The sequence below is a fragment of the Anarrhichthys ocellatus genome, unplaced genomic scaffold (genome assembly GCF_004355925.1).
Source record: "Anarrhichthys ocellatus isolate YVR2014 unplaced genomic scaffold, GSC_Weel_1.0 scaffold9, whole genome shotgun sequence".
NCBI lineage: Eukaryota > Metazoa > Chordata > Actinopteri > Perciformes > Anarhichadidae > Anarrhichthys > Anarrhichthys ocellatus.
The window spans coordinates 10,293,137-10,312,308 of NW_022280039.1; the positions used below are offsets into that span (position 1 = coordinate 10,293,137).

Sequence of the window (19,172 nt, forward strand, 5' to 3'; positions counted from 1 at the left end):
CACACACACACACACACACACACACACACACACACACACACACACACGTAGTATAACTTTTCCAGTTGCAACTTCAGACCATTATGATGTAATTCCCATTATTTCCCACAATGTGTTACAGGTCAGCACACGCATTGTGTGTTCATTAGAATGCCATCATTGCATCATGTTCACTGTTCAGACGTTTTTCCCAGATAATACTTTTATGTTGTTCCTTTCCACAGACTATATGCACTGATCTCTGCCTGAACTCTCATCTGATAGTCCAGTAAACTTTATATTTCAATACACAAGTTGTCTTTTTAAACCGTTGACTCACTGATATTGTAAACAACAATATCTGATTTCCATCTTGATTCAATTTGAATACTCTCACATGTAGCTCATAGCTCCTATCTGACTTCCTATTGCTATCATTTTAACAGCAAATGAAGGTAAAGCACAACTTCAATCATTGATTGATCTAAATCCCTAAATCACCTTTGGCTTAATGGTGCATTTCTTTTCTTGAGAGTATGTGTGTGGTTGGTTTGCATCTCTCCTACCTGTATAATATACATTTGCATCCCATCCCTCCTTCAGCCAGGCAGAGTTCCTGGTCTCCTTGCGGGACAGGAGGCTTTCATAAGCTGTAAACACAGTTGACCAAACCGTATATGACATTAAGTGTGAATAAATTCATGCCATGCTCATACAAAACATTTAGCTTTAACATTCTTAAGAAATTGATTTCAGAGAAACTGTTGTTCTAGCAGCACAAATAATGTTCAACTGGGTTATTAAACCTTAGCTGGAGCCAAAGAAACATGCAAACGAATGTTTACTTTTTTCAATTTGACGAGACACAGAGGAGGCAAAATAGCTATAAGCAAACTCATACAAAGTTATACAAATCCCTTTAAAACCGCCTACATTTGGGTAACACTTTACATAGTTATGGGTATTTAATTTGCCTATTTTATGGGTCAGAGGCTGTCATTCGTGAATGGGGCCAGTCATTCTGACACTCATGTAGCATATGTCAACATCAGCATCTAACCATGCTACTGTGTTTGCTCGATACAACATCACTGAAACACAGGTCAAAGATTGACATGGTTGCATATCACAAAAAAACAAGTGGCCAAGTGTAAAACTACTTTATCTGGACTATTCACAATTGTCTCAGGTTGTTATACATTTGTTTTTTTGACACGGTGAGTCAAGTCAATTTTATTGAAAAAACGTTACACACTCACCCCACAAATGATGAACAACATAAAGGTCGCCGATCTGTGAGAAGAACCCGCCCACTGCTTCTTGGTTTTCCTGTCTGTACTTGATCGCCCTCGCCCTGTTGTAAGACATTTCATTTTATTTTCAGGAGTGTAATGATGACCTGAACACCTATAATACTTCATGTTTACGATGGAAAATGAAGCTTGTTGAGCCTTACCAGTGGTTTCCCCATTCAATCATAGTTCCTGGCTGAAACACACAAGGTCAAATATTGACACAGCTTTGAACTGAAATAGGACATTAAATAAATTGCACCACGATCCCTTCAAACAGGACACTTATTTTACATGTACACATACAGCCTAATCAGCCAAAGTGCTTGTATATAAACCAGCACAGTCTCACCCACAGCACATTCATATCTTATTTATTTTACACAGATCAATCTACTCAATGTGACATATGAGCCCACATGCAGGAAGAACAGAGCGTTGGTTGCACACAGATTTTTATCATGGCTGTGTTTTCAACCACTTTATCAGGTGCGCTGCTCCATTCATGCAAACCTCTTGGCATTAATGTGTGCTGCAACGTCTTGTTTATCAAAAACAATGCAGTCAAAATGCGTCTTGTCAATAGCTGATCTAAAAGCTGAGATATGCCTCGCTGATAAAGAGAGATAAGAGGACAATTGCTGTACTCCTAACAGTTATAGAGATCTTCAGAAAACATTTCATTTGTAAACCCTTAGAGTTTAATAAGCTCTGCAACTGTATGTTATCTGTAGTCTTATTATGTAGAGAGGCATTACATTTGTGTTATATTTGTAGTAAAAATACATGTTACACAACTGAGAGAACTGACTGATTAACTGTGTAAAGTCTCTTAGAACTCAAATAAAATCAATGGAGCTATATTCAGATACTTGTCACGTGTCATGCAATTGTAATGTGTGTAATATATGTGGGTACCTTGAGTTTATAGGTTCGCATTTCATAGACGTTGGGTCCTGGTCTGGGCACGGGTTCATTCCAGAAACTGAACTCCAGAAGGAGCTGATTTCGCCTTGAAATTAACATTTTAGCCCTCTCTCTCCGAAACTCTTTGTACTCCTGAAGAGAGATAAAAAAAAAATGTATAATAAGAATATACAAAGATATACTACACAGTGCTTTTTCTATTGCAGTGTGAAATTATATTCTAAGCTGCACTTAAAATATCAGCCTTTTCTTGAACTTCCTATTCTGTCTGACAAAGTAAAATAGCAAGAAACAGTTCAGTCAACCTTGTTGTTGTCCAACTTCATCAGACATTCAGTCAACGATGGGTAGCCTCCTCTGTACCGCCATAGATGCACTGCGAGGAACAAACCAGCAGATGTCACTGTAGCACCGCGTGAGGACTGATGCCACCCACACAACACAGACGCACAGCGCCTCCCTCACCATGGGATCACTTCTTGTTGTCACCGAGTGCTGTTAATGTATGGTATACACTGTAAATGATCATATGTACAAGGAGAAGTGTTGGAGGTGAGTCATCTGCTATAGTGTCAGTACATTTCTCTGTGATGCTCTGCCAAACAATTTACAGCCAGCTACTTGAATCAAATGGTGTCGTTCATGAGGCCTTGAGACGGAAAAGCAGAGACAAGAGCAACAAGAGGCGACTCTTATCACCATTTTTTTGTCATTTCTTCCCGCTTACCAGCTTGGTCCTGTTCTCCGTACCAGGTATTCCAGCTTCCCACCACCTCACATGGGTAATCCTGGTCCTGATGGAGCCTGTTTTGCACCTCGGCCCTAAAGGGGCAGCACGGAAGAAGATGCAAAAATTCTTCACACATTGTGTGACAGCAGCAGTTATAAATATGCTGTTACTTCACCACAACGACCAACTTAGAGGGCACCCAGAGAGCGTAAAGTCCACAAGTCTCCAACTTACTTCAATTTTACGCAAAATTACTCTGAAGAATACTATGGAATAATGTCCATCTTGTGAATGTGGGAAGCTTATTAGCTGAGATTGTATGGATGTATATAAAGTTTCTTTTAATATAGTATTGACAGAACTTAACCTGACTGGTGCAGTTAATGCAGGGAATGTTTTAAAGCAGTGAACACACTCACTCTAGACTGTTGTATGCTTCCAGGCACTCTGGTTTGACGTTGTGAACTGAAAAAGAAAAAGAGAGACAGACAGACTTTTCAAAAATGGGTGTTTTTTTTTTGTTTTTTTTCTTCATTTTTAAATACAAGCAACCATCAAAGTCTTCAACAAAGTAATTTCACACTCCGATTCAGCGAAGACTTCTATATACAAAACTGATTCGCTCTCAATAGGTTATAGGCTACGGCTGATAGAGTGCTCAAATTGAAATCCCTACATGGTGTGACGTACGCCACCAAAAAAGATCAAAGCCCTGCGAAGAACGATAGATTTCTCTGCGAGAGACAGACACAGTTATCACCACAGACTCTAAAGAAAAGCAGGAGAAATAAATGTGGGATGTCGCCTTGAAAACATCACAGACTGGCTACATCACACTAGAATAACTTGTTGCTGCCTATACGTTTCACATGTATGATAAGGACTTGTTACATTTGCAGTCCACTGTTTGTTTCTCGTGTTACTTTCAGTTATTCTCTGAGGTCACTGAGGCCATTCCGGATTGAATTTAATGAACATTATTTATTTTGCCCTTTTTTTTTTTCTTCAGGAACAAACGGATGTTCGACTGTCGAGACACGAGACAGAATCCCCTTCATTATGATATGATGTGACTGCATCACCTTCACTTGTGTTCAGCCTCCTGCAGCCTCACGCTTTAAAGAACATGCGCTGCCACTTGAAAAGTAAGTAAAAGATCTTGTGCCTACATTGGATTTTGTACAGGTTGCTGGTCTCTCTCTTTGACAGCAGGTTGGAGTGGGCATCTTTCCTGGCATCGACTTTGTGCTCAAATATGGAACGGAGCCAGCCTTTGTCGCCATTCTCTGAAAAACTCCTACACAGAAACAAGATAAAAGAAAGTTTCACAAAGGCTCAAAGCCACAACATAAAAGTTGTCGATATTAAAAAAATAAAAACTTAAAAGGATGGTGGAGATATGCGTGACATATGGGCTAAAAGATAGTCATGCTAATATCCTTTGATACAAAAAAAAACAAAACATGCATACTGTATGAGTGAGTGGGCTGAATGCCGTTGCTTGTGTCTTCAGCATAAAACTTCTTCTCACCCACTCTGGAGTGAAATAAAAGGGGAATATCATTCACTTTAAGAACTATTGTTACAATCTAAGGAGCTCCAGTTAGTATTTCAACATGAATAACTGTCTGTCAAAGTTAGAGAGCAGAGAAATACGAGTTTAAGGAACTGTCCTGAAGTTAGTGAGCACTAAAGCAAACAATGACTAACCCACCGGTTATACTATCCACATTATACATTACATATTTATGGCTCATAATCACAAAAACAAATTGATATTAAAATAAGTTCAATATTATATACAGAGCTATATATACTGTATATATAGATTGTTAAAAACAGCTCCAACACACTTTTTTTAAATGACCTTCATAGCTACTTATAAACTCACTTTTTTTTAAACCATTTTAAAGTTGCATCAATGTCAACGTTAATCTGAATTTGTGAATTTTTTCACCGGGTGTGAAGTGTTGAACCAAGAGCAGCCCAAAGAGAATAGTTGGTACATGCCCACTTATGGATTTGGGAGCTCTATTGTGTATTTATTTACTTATATTTGTCACTTTCAAGGCCGTCTTTTGATTCACAAACATTTTCCAAAGCTTTATTTATTATTCTAAAATCCACAAACTTCCAAGGTCAGCCAGATTTCTCTTTTTAATATTCTTAAGGGCCAATGACTTTAATTGGGAACTATAATTAGAAATGCATTTCCCATGGCTCCCTGTCAAAAAAAAACAACAAAAATAGGCCTGGCATTCAAGCCAGAAATGAGTGTTTTTTGAAAACAGCCAGCCACAGAGGAAATGCATACAGTGTGGAGGCAGAGATAAGGTCGGTTACATTCAGTGTCAGCTTCATGGGACAAAGTTCAGAGGTCCAGCAAAAAAACAAAGAAGGCAAACTGCCTGTTTGTTTTGTTATTAATGACCCCAACTCCTCAGAGCATTATGTAATACACGCACGCATCGATTCACCATATCATTTAGACTCACAATATAATGTGTTACACTTGAGTAAAGACAAATATTAATATGAAGTTAATAAGGTGAGGGCTGAAAAAGCGACAGTTACAAAGAGGTTAAAGCTTGGTTTAATGTCCCATACAGCAAACACAGAGAAGTCTGTTTAAGTATGTTTTAGTTTTTGAGAGTCACATTTAGATATACATTTTTCTTCAAGTTTAAAATGCACCGTCAGCATCACTGTAACAGCGCTCCTTACATTAAAGTAAATTTCTTTACCTGGTCGCTTGGTTCAGATTCACAGAATACTTGAACAGCTTCTGCCCTTTAGCCCACACAGAGGTAATAGTCGTCGCCATGTTGCTCTGTGAAGTAAAAGACTTGGTCTCACACGTGAACACACACACACACACACACACTGGGCTGGTTAATGTTTACTCGACCCGTCTGTGATGTATTGATGGCCAACCCTGATCACCCTGATAATGGTAAGTAAGTAAGTAAGTAAGTAAAATGTATTTATAATGGTGAGCCCAGCGGAGATTTAAAAACACACGCGTGGCTCTGTGACGCAGGACAAAGGGATCAATGCGCACAATCGATCAGACCTGATTAGTTGAGATAATGAGCAACTTAACAGGAAAAAAAACTACCTTGTTGCTGAAAGACGTTTTGAAATCTTATACCAGAAACAGCTTAGTGCCTCAGTTGTAGCCTATGATTAACACCTGTGTTTTATTCAACTTTATTATAATAATTCGCATCCTTAATGCTTTGGATATCATATTTATATGTCACCAAACAGCAATAATACTTTAGCAATGTCTATGATGTTATACAAATACATACGTAGCCTTATATTACTCAAGTTGCTTTTTTTTCTTTAATAATATGCAATGAAATGACTGGGCTCAGTCATGGCAGATCATTTTTGGGTGTATGTGGGAGCGCTACATGTCTCCAAATGACAGCTTACTGTATCTAACAGTGTTTGAGTTGTCTCGCTGCAGTAAACAGGTCTCTTATCTAACAGTGGATCATTCTTTCAAAGCGGGTTCTATTAGACTAGTCATGCAGTACTTAAATCCTTTTTGTTCAACCCACTTTCACATCTTTTCATACACAATGCGGTGCTCTCTGATCCCCTCCATCATTCTACCCACTGACATTATATAACATCAAATCAGATCATACCTAAAAAGAATCATACTCAATACCTGTATTGTATGCCTGTGTTCAATGACTCTAACACTATATTTTAAGCACGCACACATGCAGTACTGTGTTATTCAAACTATCCCTGAATAACCTTAAATAAATTGATTGGGTATTTAACAAGTTTTATTTGCTATGAATGCATTTTATTCAGAGGAATTTTTCAAAAAATTACATCTTTTAAAAATGATATCCTTGCATGTCTCCATCATTTGGTTCATCTGTCAATGAAAACGTCCACGAGACTCGTTTCATCTTTCCTGGCATAAAAGTACAGCAATTACAGTAACGCTTTTCACGCTTTTGCTTTTCTGAATGCGCCAACTCTGCCCCCATGATTTACTACAAGCGCGGGGAATATTTCTTTCACTGCCGTATACAAATCTTCGAAATCCTGGTTCACTGTGATGTCCTAGAGAGAGTGAAACAGAAAAGAGCGTGAATAAGTTTCAAAAGAAGAAGATTCACAGAAAGTCTCTTAGAGGGGTGGAATATGTGAGTTACCAAAAAGTCTAACTTCTCCATGGCTGAATCTGGGTTTTCCTGTAGAGACTTTAGGATCCTATAGCACCCAGCATTCTGGATGGGGTTCCTCCCCATCTGGTCACAGACAAACATTATGTAAGAATATGTCCAGACTGCCACAGATTGGGTTCTTTACTTTGGCTTTATTTCTGTTAAAATTGTGATGAAAGACACTTTAAGGATATTATGGAGTTTTAGAATTGACTCCCTCTCCTTATGTCATCTCAAAATAAGCCTCCTATTAGACATAGCCATATTTAATAGTTCAGCATTTTGGGAAACACACTAATGTGCGTTCTGGCAGAGAGTTAATAAAGACAGGAAACGGAGGGAAACTGCGAGCCCGGCTCTGTCCATTTGTTGCAAAATCCCCCAAACAAATAAAGCTCACAAATAACAAATTCTATTTCCTTTATTTAGTGAAAAAAGATAATTTAGTATTCAAAATCGTCACAGTTGATTTCTCGTCTCAAAAAGTTAATTCAAAGATGAAATTGTGTATGGAAATTGTAAAAACAACTTCCCGCTTGTTTGACCAGGTAGCCTACCTTCGCACTATGCTGAACAACGGCTCTTTTCATGGACATGGCTAGATTGTAACACCGGATGGCATCAAAGCTAGGCTAACGTTAGCGTTCAGTAACTGGAAAGGTATAGCCAAACAGACGCAGAATAGGGGCAGCACTTATGGGCGCCCATGCGAGACAGTTTGATCTCTCCAACATTCAGCCAATCATAATGTGTGAGCGTCATCTGTAAAAGCAGGACCCCGAGTAGTACCTACACCGGAAGTGCAAAAATGCTAAGCTAACTGACTGCTAGCAGTAACTTCATATTTAGATATGCATGGTACGGATCTTCTCTTGGCAAGTAAGCATGTTTCAGGTAGCAAGTAAAGTGTCAAACTATTCCTTTAAGAACTGACCAGCAGCTATCCAGCAAGCAATTATAGACTACTTTTAACACATCCACACACTAGTGTGATTTACTGTCTATATCAAACAAATAAACATAGAAATAGACTAGATGCAGAAGAAAAAGAAGAAAAAAAGCAATTGACAACAATGTCAGTAATTAGCTGCCACTAATGCAAATGCAAATTGGATTGTGTCTTTGAACTTTGGTACTTTTCACCAACTGATTTAAATCTTGAACTGCCTAGGTTTTCCAGATCATAGTGAGTTTTCAGACTTTCACCAAACACCCAAACTCTATTTTCAATGCAGGAGTGCTAATTTAATCAATTTTAAATGCTCAAGCTGTAACTCAATTTCAATGTCCATCTTCACCATAACTTCTTTTCTATCAGTGACTTGTTGCAGGCAGTTAAGATGAGCCCCTGAGAAACATTAAGACATTAAAACAAAGTACAGTGATCCATTTAGTTATCCCATTTTATCCACTGATGCTCCCCATTGTCTTTGAAGCTAGAACCAATCTTTCAACATCTTACATTCAGGGATTTGATTGTCTTGTTTACTTTGAGGCCCATGGCTAGGTGGATAGCTCCTTCAGGGGGTATTCGGTTGCTACTGTGGTGAGAAACAAAATGGAGAGAACAAAAAAAAAACTGTGTTGGAGTGTGAGGGAAGCAATCATAAAGTGTTATTTTTTAAAAGGCATTATTCATCCATGTAGCACAAATGACTGGGAATTTCTGAAGCAAGCTTTGTTTTGCTTGAGAAGTTAAAAGAGAGGCTGAAGAAACTGACTTGCTTGAACTTTGTTTATGGTAAAGCTTTAAAAAAAAAAACATTGTTTAAGATTTATTAGATTTATTAGTTAGTTTTTTCAAACAAGGTAAAACTCAAATTTTTGATTTACGAAAGAATGATCTGAACTTCCAACCTTTGTCCCTTTTAACTCAGTGAAAAATAATCTGATTACCAGATACCAAGAGAACAAAGCCTTGTACCTCACATTCAACTCCTCCAAAATAGCATTCTCTTTCAGAGCCTGTCCTAAAGCAATGGCTCCTTCTTTACCAAAGCCATTAAATGTCAGATCCACTGTCCTGAGGAAAATGTTTCCCTAAACAAAAAAACAGAAAATAATTAGTCTTTGGTAAAGATTTCTGATGCAAGTACAACTTGAACACGATCTCTAAGATGATTAACCGAGGACCAAAGGAAGACCTTGATTAGAAGTGATGTAATCAGCCTCTCAGACTATAATCAATCAGAACTGGCAGTGCAGCTTACTGATCGGCGTCCCCTTGATCATCTTGGTCATTAAGATAAACTGCTTCTACTCTGTCTCTCCTGCTGTGAGAGGATTAATGAATACCTGACCACTGGGATAAGCAAAATAGCCATGTTATGATATACAATAAACTATCTTCCTCAATCATATTATTAAACTTAATATGCATGTTTTGTTTACAAATTCAAAACAGTATCACTAGAATATAGTTCAGAGAACGGGACACTTCACTATGTGATGATACTTCAGACAGTAGTACAATTTTGCGGCAACAGTTTGGGTAAGACACTTTCCTTATCCAACATGACGACGGCCTCTTCCACAAAGGCAGTTCCATGAAGAAATGGTTTTCCCAGTTTGGTGTTAAAGGATTTGACCTGCCTGCAAATAGCCCTGATCTCAACCCCATCCAAACATTTGGGAGGAACTGGACTGTGAGCCAGGCGTTATCGGCCAACATCAGTGTCCGACCCCACCGATGATATTGCGGCTGAAGGCGAGCAAATCCCTGCAGCCATGTTCAAAAAGCTTGTGGAAGGCCTTCCCAGAGGAGTGGAGGGTGTAGCAGGATATTCATGCCCATAAATAATTATGTGATGGGGTTTACATAACTGATACAAGATGTATGGCCAAATTTGGTTTTAAAAAGTGCTATTCAATCTGACATAAGCAAAGTTCTAAATTTGACTTGTATGATTCTTTCATTTATTTCCTTTCACTGTATATTACCTGTAGATCCTCTTTTGTCTTCCCTGAGTTAAAAAAGTAATTTAATATTTTCAAACATTGATTTCAGGCTGTATTACCCCGAGGCCATTGGCCAACATCACAGCTCCTCTCCCTCGAATGCAGTTCCAGGCCAGACTTAGTGATCTCAGCCCTGTGTTCTCTGACAGAGAGTCTCCCAGGTTTTTGCCTTGGGATGGAAACAAATAAGGACAATTTATGACACACATAAAATATTTAAGTAAAGTATAAACCATTATTATAAGTCAGTTTGTAAGCGATTGTGACAATTTCTCAAATAGTAGAAATCTGATTTTGGAAAATCCTTCACATTCAGACTGATGCCAGGGAAGAAAATCTCAAATGAAAGATATTTTAGTGGTAAGAAAGTCTGATAAGAAGTATTTATTCAAAATCAAATACTCACTTCTACACTCTCTGGGACCAATGTGTTTCATCCACAGTAGATTTCACTGAGATGGTGTATGTGTGTGTTATCACAGCCTAAAAGCACAAGTGAGTGAGGGCCGTAGAGGCAGAAGACCCAAAGAGAACCATCCCCATCATCATCTCACCCACTTTATCCCAAGGATAAGAATGTGCACAGCACTCAGCGGTTCATAATAATAGAAGAAAAAACCACTCTTACTGTGCATGATGGAAAAAGCAATAAAACCATAGCATGAATGTCAGAGTGTTTGATTGGTATACTTTCTCTCTACCGTATGGAAGAGTGCGCTCAACAAGCACTAGGATGTCCTTTGATATTTCAGCAGTGGAGGAAATAAAATTGAATATGGGGGGATGAATCATAGCCGCACACATGACACTGAGACAAGGTGGTGTCCCCTTTCCCACAGACAGTTATTTTGAATTACCACATCAGATGCTCATTGTATCCGGGTTTGCCATTCTTCCGCAAGGTGCCTGTTGGAAAGCTCATCCACATGATAATTGAAAGAGGTTTTAATGAAGGCGAAATGTTCTTGACCTTTGAATGCCACTGTCTGCTGCTGCCTGCTGTCCTGTGACTGCTTAGCGATAAGGCTAATGTTTTTCCCAAATTCTAATGATAGTAGATACCAGTAATCACATATATTAAATTATACTGCACTCATAATAGTATTTGCTCAGTTTTAGAGGGCTTTAATGCATATTCATTTATCATCATTTATCATTTAATATGGCAGAAAAGATAACTTTGCATTCGCTTACACAGCTGCTTTTAGCAACTACTATCTGTCCAAATATGTTTGTGCTCTAAGGGAAATTCATGGAAATCTTAATGCTGCAGGATACAATTTTATTTTAGACAATAACGTGCTTCCAAATTTGTTGACAGTCTGAAGTTGAATGGGGCTAAATTTGAAATTCAGAGCATTAATATAGCAGCAAACAACCAAATGCAATGTAAAATGTGCTTTGTTTACATAGCCGGGCCGTCTATGCGTGCATATAGTGCATGCGAGTATCTCTGTTGTGCCCCACCGGTTAACTAATGGTTGCCGCTCTGCACTACGCTCATAGGGCGGTTATTGCTAATAACGCCGTCCCCACCCTCCGGTTCCCCCTCAAGTGAACACTGTTAGCTCTGTCAGCGCCGTTAGCTGCTAGCCGCTGGCTCAGCTGTCTCCAGGTTGACAGCCGTTTTTAGGCAACAGGCGGGGCAACCTTGAGGACTGAGAAGTGAAGCCAATGTAAAAGTGCCCTCAACTTGCATTCTCTCTAATGGCCATCAGGGGACGACTCCTCTGGTTACAAAAAGAAGTCTGATTGTATAGAAGTATATGAGAAAATGACCCTACTTCTCACTTGATTTATTACCTTGGTAAACATTGTGAAGATGAGTTTATGATCTCAATCACTAATTTCAAGTCTGTGTCATTACAGCATGATGATCATTTAGAAAATGATGGTGTCAGAACAGGGTATGTTTTAGGGCGTGGCTGCCTTCTGATTGACAAGTCGCTCCGATCATCGATACAGTCGTATGCAATAGATATGCTCTGAATTCCGTGTTGGTGCAATACAACGATGCTGTGGGTCAGCAGCAATCACCATGTGAGCGCAGTGCAGGGTGGCGGCCATTAACCAGCCAATCAACTGGAATGTCAAATGTTAGTCAGGCCTGAGATGTTCAACAACGACATCTGGGTGTAATGATTTAGTGTCTGCAAGCGTTTTATCAAGCGTCTATATACTTTTTTCGTATAGTGTTCCAAATTAAACTGAAGTGCGAAAAGCAAACTGTCTGTTAGAAAGCACAACGAGAGAGAGCGAGAGAGAGAGAGAGAGAGAGAGAGAGAGAGAGAGAGAGAGAGATAGAGAGAGAGTGATATCTGTAGAAAGAAACATGACTCATTGTCATCTCATTCCTCACATCTCTATTTTCTGGGTTCTGAAGTTCAGTTATCTGGTGCTGCTAATGCAAAGTATGTGAAAATATGTATCTCCAGAGTGGATCTTTAATATCAACCTAATAAAAATGGTAGCCAGGGGTACTGTTCCATCCTTTGAAAGGGCAAGGCCTCACAGAAAATATGTGACCGTTACTATATCTAACTAATTGCTTTGCTACCTGCTCGCTCTCCCAGAGCATTGCGGCTAAGGTCGAGGTGCTGTAGCTTGGAGTTGGCAATCAGCGCAGGGCCGAGCTGCTCAGCCGACCAGTCTGTGAAGTTGTTTCCGGACAGATTGAGGCTCACCAGGCTGCTGTTCTCCTTAAGCATGCCGGCGACGGCTCTGGCCCCATAATCCCCAAGATTGTTGTTGGATAAATCCACTTCTGGGATTAACACACAGGTACACAGGTTATGTTTGGATGGAAAAAGGCCGGTTAAATGAACAATTTGTGGCAGGAGAAGCTGACTGAAGTGAGTGTTTCACAAAAAAGTTAGTATTGGTCACTCCTTCCCTTTCGTCAGTTTGGCTTCGTTGGTAAATTGTGAATATTTGTAATCATATAACTCTCACATGCTATTTTCCCTGTTTTGAGGAAATGCCCTCTGGGAAGAGATACAGAGCACTTCATCTTAAATCTGAATGATTCAAAAGCTTTTCATTAAGCACCATCATCTGCTCGGAACTTTTTTGTTTTGTCCAATGCTATGGTTTTTGCAAAACTAATGACAACTCATCTCTAACTTTTCAGAGTTTTTATTTTTGTTTATCTATTCATTTGAAAAATAGGCTTCCATTAAAATGCTGTGTCGGCTAATGTCTGCTGCAGCATCAGCTAAAATATACGTTGGCTAATAATCTGTTATACTGCATTATATTCATAAAATTGGATTACCCCTAAAAGTTGAACAGTGGTGCATGACAAAGGCAGTTTAAAGCCCGCATGACTCACAGGAGTCATTCTCCATAGATCCCTCCATAGCATCCCTGAACTGCACTAATATTAAACGCGGACCCCAGATATATATGACGTATAATTAGAGTGAGAGTGGCGTATGCGTGGGAGTGGGGGGGGGGGACTTTTGCGGGGAAAAAAGTGAAATGGAGAAAACCACCTGTAATGTAACAATTTTCTTTTAACATCTCGGCTACAGCAGCTCCGCCCATTCCTTCCATCCAATTATCTCGCAGGTTCAGCCTGAGTATTGAAGTGTTGGTTACCAGGGGAACTGCCAGTGCTTTGGTGCCCTGCAAACACACAACCAAAGTGAATTTCTTCTGTTTTGTTCACTGCAGTACATTTTCTTATCTGTATTCCAGTTAAAAAGAGGAGATGCACTGATGCAGGTGGGCAGAGAGCGAGCGAGAGAGAGGGAGAGGGAGGGAGGGAGCGAGGGAGGGAGATATTAAACCTGCGTTAGACAAATGAAGCAGAAGGGAGCTGTGTGGAGGCGTGGGTCAGAAATGAAGCTCGCAGAACATGAAAATTATAGTTTCTAGCACGGCTAATGAGAAAGTTGGCTGCATGAAGCATTATGTTAGCTTGATCTTCAAAAAAAGAAGGAAAGCAAAAGAATATAGTGTGTTTAAATGCCTGCCGAGATGTGAGAAGCCCATCAATCTGCAAGACATTATACAAATAACCTTTGGCAGCTGCACTTTGTTACTTCACTTTTACGCCCCGTGATTGACAGGAGAAGACATATTTAAAACCCAATTGTATCTGTCTGAGTGATTTTACTGAGGCTGAAACCTCGGGAAATGGCTTGTTAAGGAATGGATTTACTTTATCAACTTTCATTTGCAGCGTTATGGACTAGTGGAAGCCTGTAAAAACCTCACGCTGTGGTTGCTAAGAGCTCCAGGCAATTCATTTTCACATTTGCAGAAGATGTAGTTCAGTCAGAGATGTACATCCACAGAGCAATTTTACACTGATTTATTGTGAAATAGACAGATAATTGTAATTGAATTGTGGGCTAAAATGAAGCTATATAGTATATAATTTTGTTTTCCTGGAGTATGTGGTAAAAAGTAAATAAAGCATCGTTGTGTACACATGCACTTAGCAAGATCCATTAGTTCAATTCAACATGTAGTAATGGATTTCCTGTTTGGTCTAAACCTGCCAAAAGAACCTTTGATCATGTCTTTGTAGATCCGTAAGTGAGTGTGAGTGTGTGTGTGTGTGTGTGTGTGTGTGTGTGTGTATTCTGGGTTGTATGAGAGCTAGAACATGTAGACACAATAATGACGTTGGTCACAAGGTGAAAAGCATTAGCTGTCATTTAGGATCAAAAGTAAGGACGTTGCCCCCAGAGGTAAATTAAAATTCAGATTAGCCTAATGAGCTCTCACTGAGTCCAGATCAATGCCGGCAGCATTACCTCTCTTCAAAGGGTTGAACGTCTCTCCACTTGAATGTGTACTGCCAAGATCTATAACGGACTCGACTTCTTCAATTTTATATGTAAAGTGTAATGCAAAGATATGTACATGCATGAAAAAGACTCCTTGAAGCTCGGCTGCATTGGATTTGACACAGTGTACCCTAGACTTCATCAGTGCAGTCCTTTGGAGGGGAATGTGACTTTGAATTAATGAGTCATTCACTGAACATATAGGTCTGGGCTGGTCTAAAACAGTGTTTTAGAGAGAGAGAGAGAGAGAGAGAGAGAGAGAGAGAGAGAGAGATCAAATATTTGTAGATCTTTTTCAAGAAGGCAGGTTGAATTGGAATACGTTCGCCCAGGTGAAGCGGAGGGCCACTTGGGGGCAGCAGAAACAACATGTGAGCACAACATTGGCATGTAATCACCTTAGTGATAAGGTGAATTTATCAGACACTTGGCTATTTTACAAATCCAACAGTTACAGAGCAACTTTATAATTACTTTTGGAGTCAGGTTTCTCGCCACCTGGCAAAAGTCAACCTGAAAATTGAGGTCACATAGTGGAACTAAATTGCCAATTACGTTTCAGGGGAAACTTATTTTCTCCCAGGTAGCATTTGTTTGTGACATATATGCTTCTAATCTTGGTCGGCGGGGAGAAGCGTGTAAGGAGGTCAGAGTGGTTGGGTGGGTCAACACAGGACTTGCACACAGGAGGCTGCTCTGTGCCGCATGGAACCAAAAGTCAACATTGACTCAATTTCTTCCTTCAAATTGTAATTCTGGGAGCTGTTCAGTGTGTTCACCAGGTAGTTGCTAACTTTATCTTTCTGTTGTGCGGCGCCGAGCAGATCGTGGTATAATTTTTTGTGCTTTTTCACTGACACAAATGTGACAGTGAGTGTAAATAAACTGCTATTACTACTGAATGACTGACCTGGCCACAGAGAGCGGCTCAGCTGATGGACACTGATATGTTTTTTTTCCCGTACCTGGATTCCAAGTAAAAAAAAATTATAGAATGAATCAATAATAAATTACACATTTGGAGTGAAAATAGATAAATAAATAAAGACCCTCCCCTGCTCTTCCCCAAATGTCAGACTACATGTACCTCCCTTCAGCAAAAAGAAAAAATACACAACACTCCCCCAATCCTCACCCTCTACTCATTTTCATACAATCCCGAACTCTTGATTAAAGTACCTGAGGCCCCAGACCACGATGCATCATGGACAGCTCGCTGTTTTGCATGTGCTGCAGGAAGTAAGAGACAGGTGTCACCTGTAACGCTTCACACGCCTCCATGTAGCACGTCTGCCCCGCGGGGTCACACGCCTCCTCCTCATCATCTGCAATATGAATAAAGACAATAGCTGTCTGAATTGTTCGCCATCAATACATCTTTGTAAAAGGAGAGATGTGGCCAATCTCCCCCCGGGGAGGACCTTTTGAGTGTGATATTGAAAACTCCCTCGTGGCTGATTTCACCCTGTCAGGGGGAGCTCATTCATACCAGATGGTTTTCACTTCTGGTGAAAAGGAAGCCCGACACAAAAGACCTGGATGAAATCATTAAGATGCAGAACAGGGCTTCACATGTGTGGGCAGGCGTGCGTAGGAGTTACTGTTTTTTTCTTTTTTTTCTGAAATCACTTAGAGATTGAGAAGATGGAAACGATTAACACGTGGGGCGACAGGATGCATGTCCTGTATGCATGTTCTGCTCGAGATCAAATTAGGATTCAATGTCAAAGTACTAAAAAAAAAAACCACTGCTGGAGCCTGGTATGGAATATTATTTCAGACAGAAAAGAACAGAATCAACTGATTCAATTTCAAACATAAGAGGGAGCATCACATCCTTCGTCATCGAATTTGATAACTTCCCCACCCTTTTTTATTATCTCTCCTTTTTACCTCCGAGCTCCAAGTCTGTGTCGTAGTTCTCATCAGAGAGCACACGCTCTTCTCCTCCGAGCTCCTCCTCTTCATTCTCTTCCTCCTCCTCCTCCTCCTCTTCAACCCCGCTTTCACCTCCGTCGAGCACATTCCCGTCAGGACTCGAGCGTTGGTCCTTTGGCCCACGCACATCGACCCCTGTCCGGCTCACTCTTCGCTGGATGGAGAATGAGAAAGTAAGACATCGTGACTCCTCAAAGCTGGCGGTTGCTGGCAGCCGGAGCGAGGAGATTGGATGGATTTGCTACCAGGAGAATAAAACAGATAACCTACACGTTGGACAAGCGAGTCCATCAATGTGTCTCTTTGAGCTCGCATCCCTCAGTCCTCCCGGTCTTTGTAACTACTTACTTTCCCTCCTACTCCTTTCTTCACACCTCCCTTTAACATCTTTCTCCAGCGTTTGCCGTCTCTCACTCCCCTTTATTTCTAGGCCTATGGCATGTTCTCTTCATTTCTCAGTCGGCAATGCCATTTATTGTTATTTTCAGGACTGCTGTATTCCTGACACTTACTGTAGAGCGTGCAGCCCTGATTAGACTAAATAAAAGAGTAATTGAGGAAAGACTTTCAGGGTGACACTCTGAGTCCCCTCTATTTAATAAATTCATGCACGTACACAGGTCAAAAGAGCGATCTATGAAAAGAAAATAGGTCTTTGGACTTTTTTTTCCCTTTCTCAAGGAAAGTGCTGAGATGTGTCTAGAGATGGTGTTATGTCTTGATGTCTCTTAATATACTCTTGCAGGTCAAGAACATACTTTGGATTCTTACCAAGTCCCTCTCCTACATCTTAGTCAATGTCAGACTTCATGAAAATCGAAAAATCTGCCCGACAAGTCCGACAAGACTCCAGCTGCCTACCTGATTGTTCACACTTCCCTTGCTCAAGCGTTTGCAGAACTTGGCCGGACGGTCAGCTTCCTACCTCTCCCAGCTGCAGCTTCTCACTTCCTGCGTCACCGTCCTCCAGCACAGAAGGCAGCAGCGTGTCCATGGCCAACTTCTTCCCATGCACCGGGGACTGTGACGCTGAGTAATGGTGACGCTGAGCAAAATATACTTTCCTGCCTTTTACAAATGTGTTGCTTTGTTTTCAGACTCGATGTATGCGCTCTGAGGGAAATCACTGCACTGCACTTGAGCAGCATGGTATGTGTTCATGCAACCTATCATGCTCAATGGGAGGGTCAAACTCTTTGGGTTCATTAGAAAGGCCGCTGCTTCTCTCCCCGATAGCAGATCACCAATCAGAGTCCTTGTGTAAAGTTTGGATGTCTTGGTATGTTGACATGTTTCCATGGCGCCGAGAGTGCCGACTAGACAACAGACACTTACAGAGGCAGGAAGGGGGAGGGTTGGCAAATGGTTTGTTTGCCGCAACTGTGTTTGTCAGGGGGGGGATTTAAAAAAAACCTTTTTATCAACATCGAAATCTGACCTTAAAACTGAAACACGCTTGGATCTTAAACGAGCCCTGCTGCAGGAATAAACCTTATAGGCTTCTTTCTTATACAAACAAGAACAACAAAACCAAGCAAATGTGTTGACATATTCTGTAAATGTTTCTCTTTATTTGTTAGTAAATGCAAAGTCCTTGCAGTTGATGCATTAAAATGGAATATCCTCAATCAATTACAACAAAGGTCATTATAGCAGAGGCTGATCGGATCAGAGTTGTTCATAGCAGCAGCAATATGCAAACACAGAAAAAGAAACTCCTTCAAGAATGTTTTTTTTTACCATCCAAAAGCCCTGTGAGAAAGGCTGGAGAACCTCACAATACAGTCTCACTGACTGACAGTGCTGGTAAATAGAGCTGTTTAAAATATGAACAGGAAGAAGATCACCATGCATGTATATAATGCCGCTGCTGTTTTACCCCCATACCTAAAGGATATGAGAGACACCGTAGAACAGGCCTTTTTTTGTTCTTTTTAAATCAAGCAGAATCATAGTGCTCATTTACATAATCAAAATACATTCTTAGAAAAGATCGAAGTGGTATTCTTTTTATATCGTATACTTTGTCTTTGAATATATATCTATAGAAGCTATATATAGAAGCTATATCTTGTATCAATTGCTTTCCTGCTGCACATTTTACATCACAAACGTTTTCTTGCTCTCATTCCAATTAAACTAAATCTTGTTTAGGCAAATTATACAGTGGTGACATTCATCCAGAATGAACAACAGTGGGGGCATTGGGAATCCCCCATTTCTCCTCCTGCAGTAAAAATAGTTGATTCAGAAAGAAACACAAAAAAAAAAAACCACACTCCCCAAAAAAAAACATATATATATATACACATATATGTATATACACATATATATATATATATATATATATATA

The 19,172-nt window shown here is 40.1% G+C and overlaps 2 protein-coding genes across 4 annotated transcripts in view; both read right to left on the minus strand.

Annotated features, from left to right (window-relative positions):
* Positions 1-6,848, minus strand: part of nipsnap1 (nipsnap homolog 1 (C. elegans)) — a 16,146-nt gene extending 9,298 nt beyond the window's left edge. Inside the window, exons 1-10 of the mRNA XM_031849072.1 lie at positions 6,784-6,848; positions 5,673-5,758; positions 4,098-4,225; positions 3,348-3,393; positions 2,926-3,020; positions 2,504-2,574; positions 2,190-2,330; positions 1,436-1,467; positions 1,239-1,333; positions 546-629 (exon numbers count right to left, since the gene is read on the minus strand). Of these exons, the coding sequence (XP_031704932.1) occupies positions 546-629; positions 1,239-1,333; positions 1,436-1,467; positions 2,190-2,330; positions 2,504-2,574; positions 2,926-3,020; positions 3,348-3,393; positions 4,098-4,225; positions 5,673-5,752 (772 nt within the window). The 5' untranslated portion in view covers positions 5,753-5,758; positions 6,784-6,848. The remainder of the gene's footprint in view (positions 1-545; positions 630-1,238; positions 1,334-1,435; positions 1,468-2,189; positions 2,331-2,503; positions 2,575-2,925; positions 3,021-3,347; positions 3,394-4,097; positions 4,226-5,672; positions 5,759-6,783) is intronic.
* A 38-nt stretch (positions 6,849-6,886) lies between these two features.
* On the minus strand, positions 6,887-18,084 carry lrrc74b (leucine rich repeat containing 74B). 3 transcript variants are annotated; one of them, XM_031849070.1, is made up of 10 exons: positions 17,745-18,084; positions 16,775-16,973; positions 16,061-16,206; positions 13,577-13,709; positions 12,640-12,846; positions 10,142-10,251; positions 9,049-9,164; positions 8,587-8,665; positions 7,113-7,208; positions 6,887-7,020 (listed from the first exon to the last, which is right to left on the minus strand). In XM_031849070.1, exons 1-10 carry the CDS (start codon positions 17,811-17,813, stop codon positions 6,904-6,906), a joined length of 1,272 nt encoding a protein of 423 aa, XP_031704930.1. In that variant the 5' UTR covers positions 17,814-18,084; the 3' UTR covers positions 6,887-6,903. The 3 variants fall into 3 exon arrangements, with proteins under 3 accessions (XP_031704930.1, XP_031704929.1, XP_031704928.1); XM_031849069.1 differs by having other exon boundaries at positions 8,587-8,662; positions 16,775-17,060; XM_031849068.1 differs by having other exon boundaries at positions 16,775-17,060.
* Between the last annotated feature and the right edge of the window lie 1,088 nt (positions 18,085-19,172).

Coding starts and splice junctions, on each gene's coding strand:
- lrrc74b (XM_031849068.1), bottom strand. CDS start 17,813: ATGGACACGCTGCTGCCTTCTGTGCTGGAGGACGGTGACGCAGGAAGT. Junction 12,847..13,576: donor AGAAAATTGTTACATTACAG/GTGGTTTTCTCC, acceptor TGTTAATCCCAG/AAGTGGATTTATCCAACAAC. Junction 8,666..9,048: donor TTGGAGGAGTTGAATGTGAG/GTACAAGGCTTT, acceptor TTCTCACCACAG/TAGCAACCGAATACCCCCTG.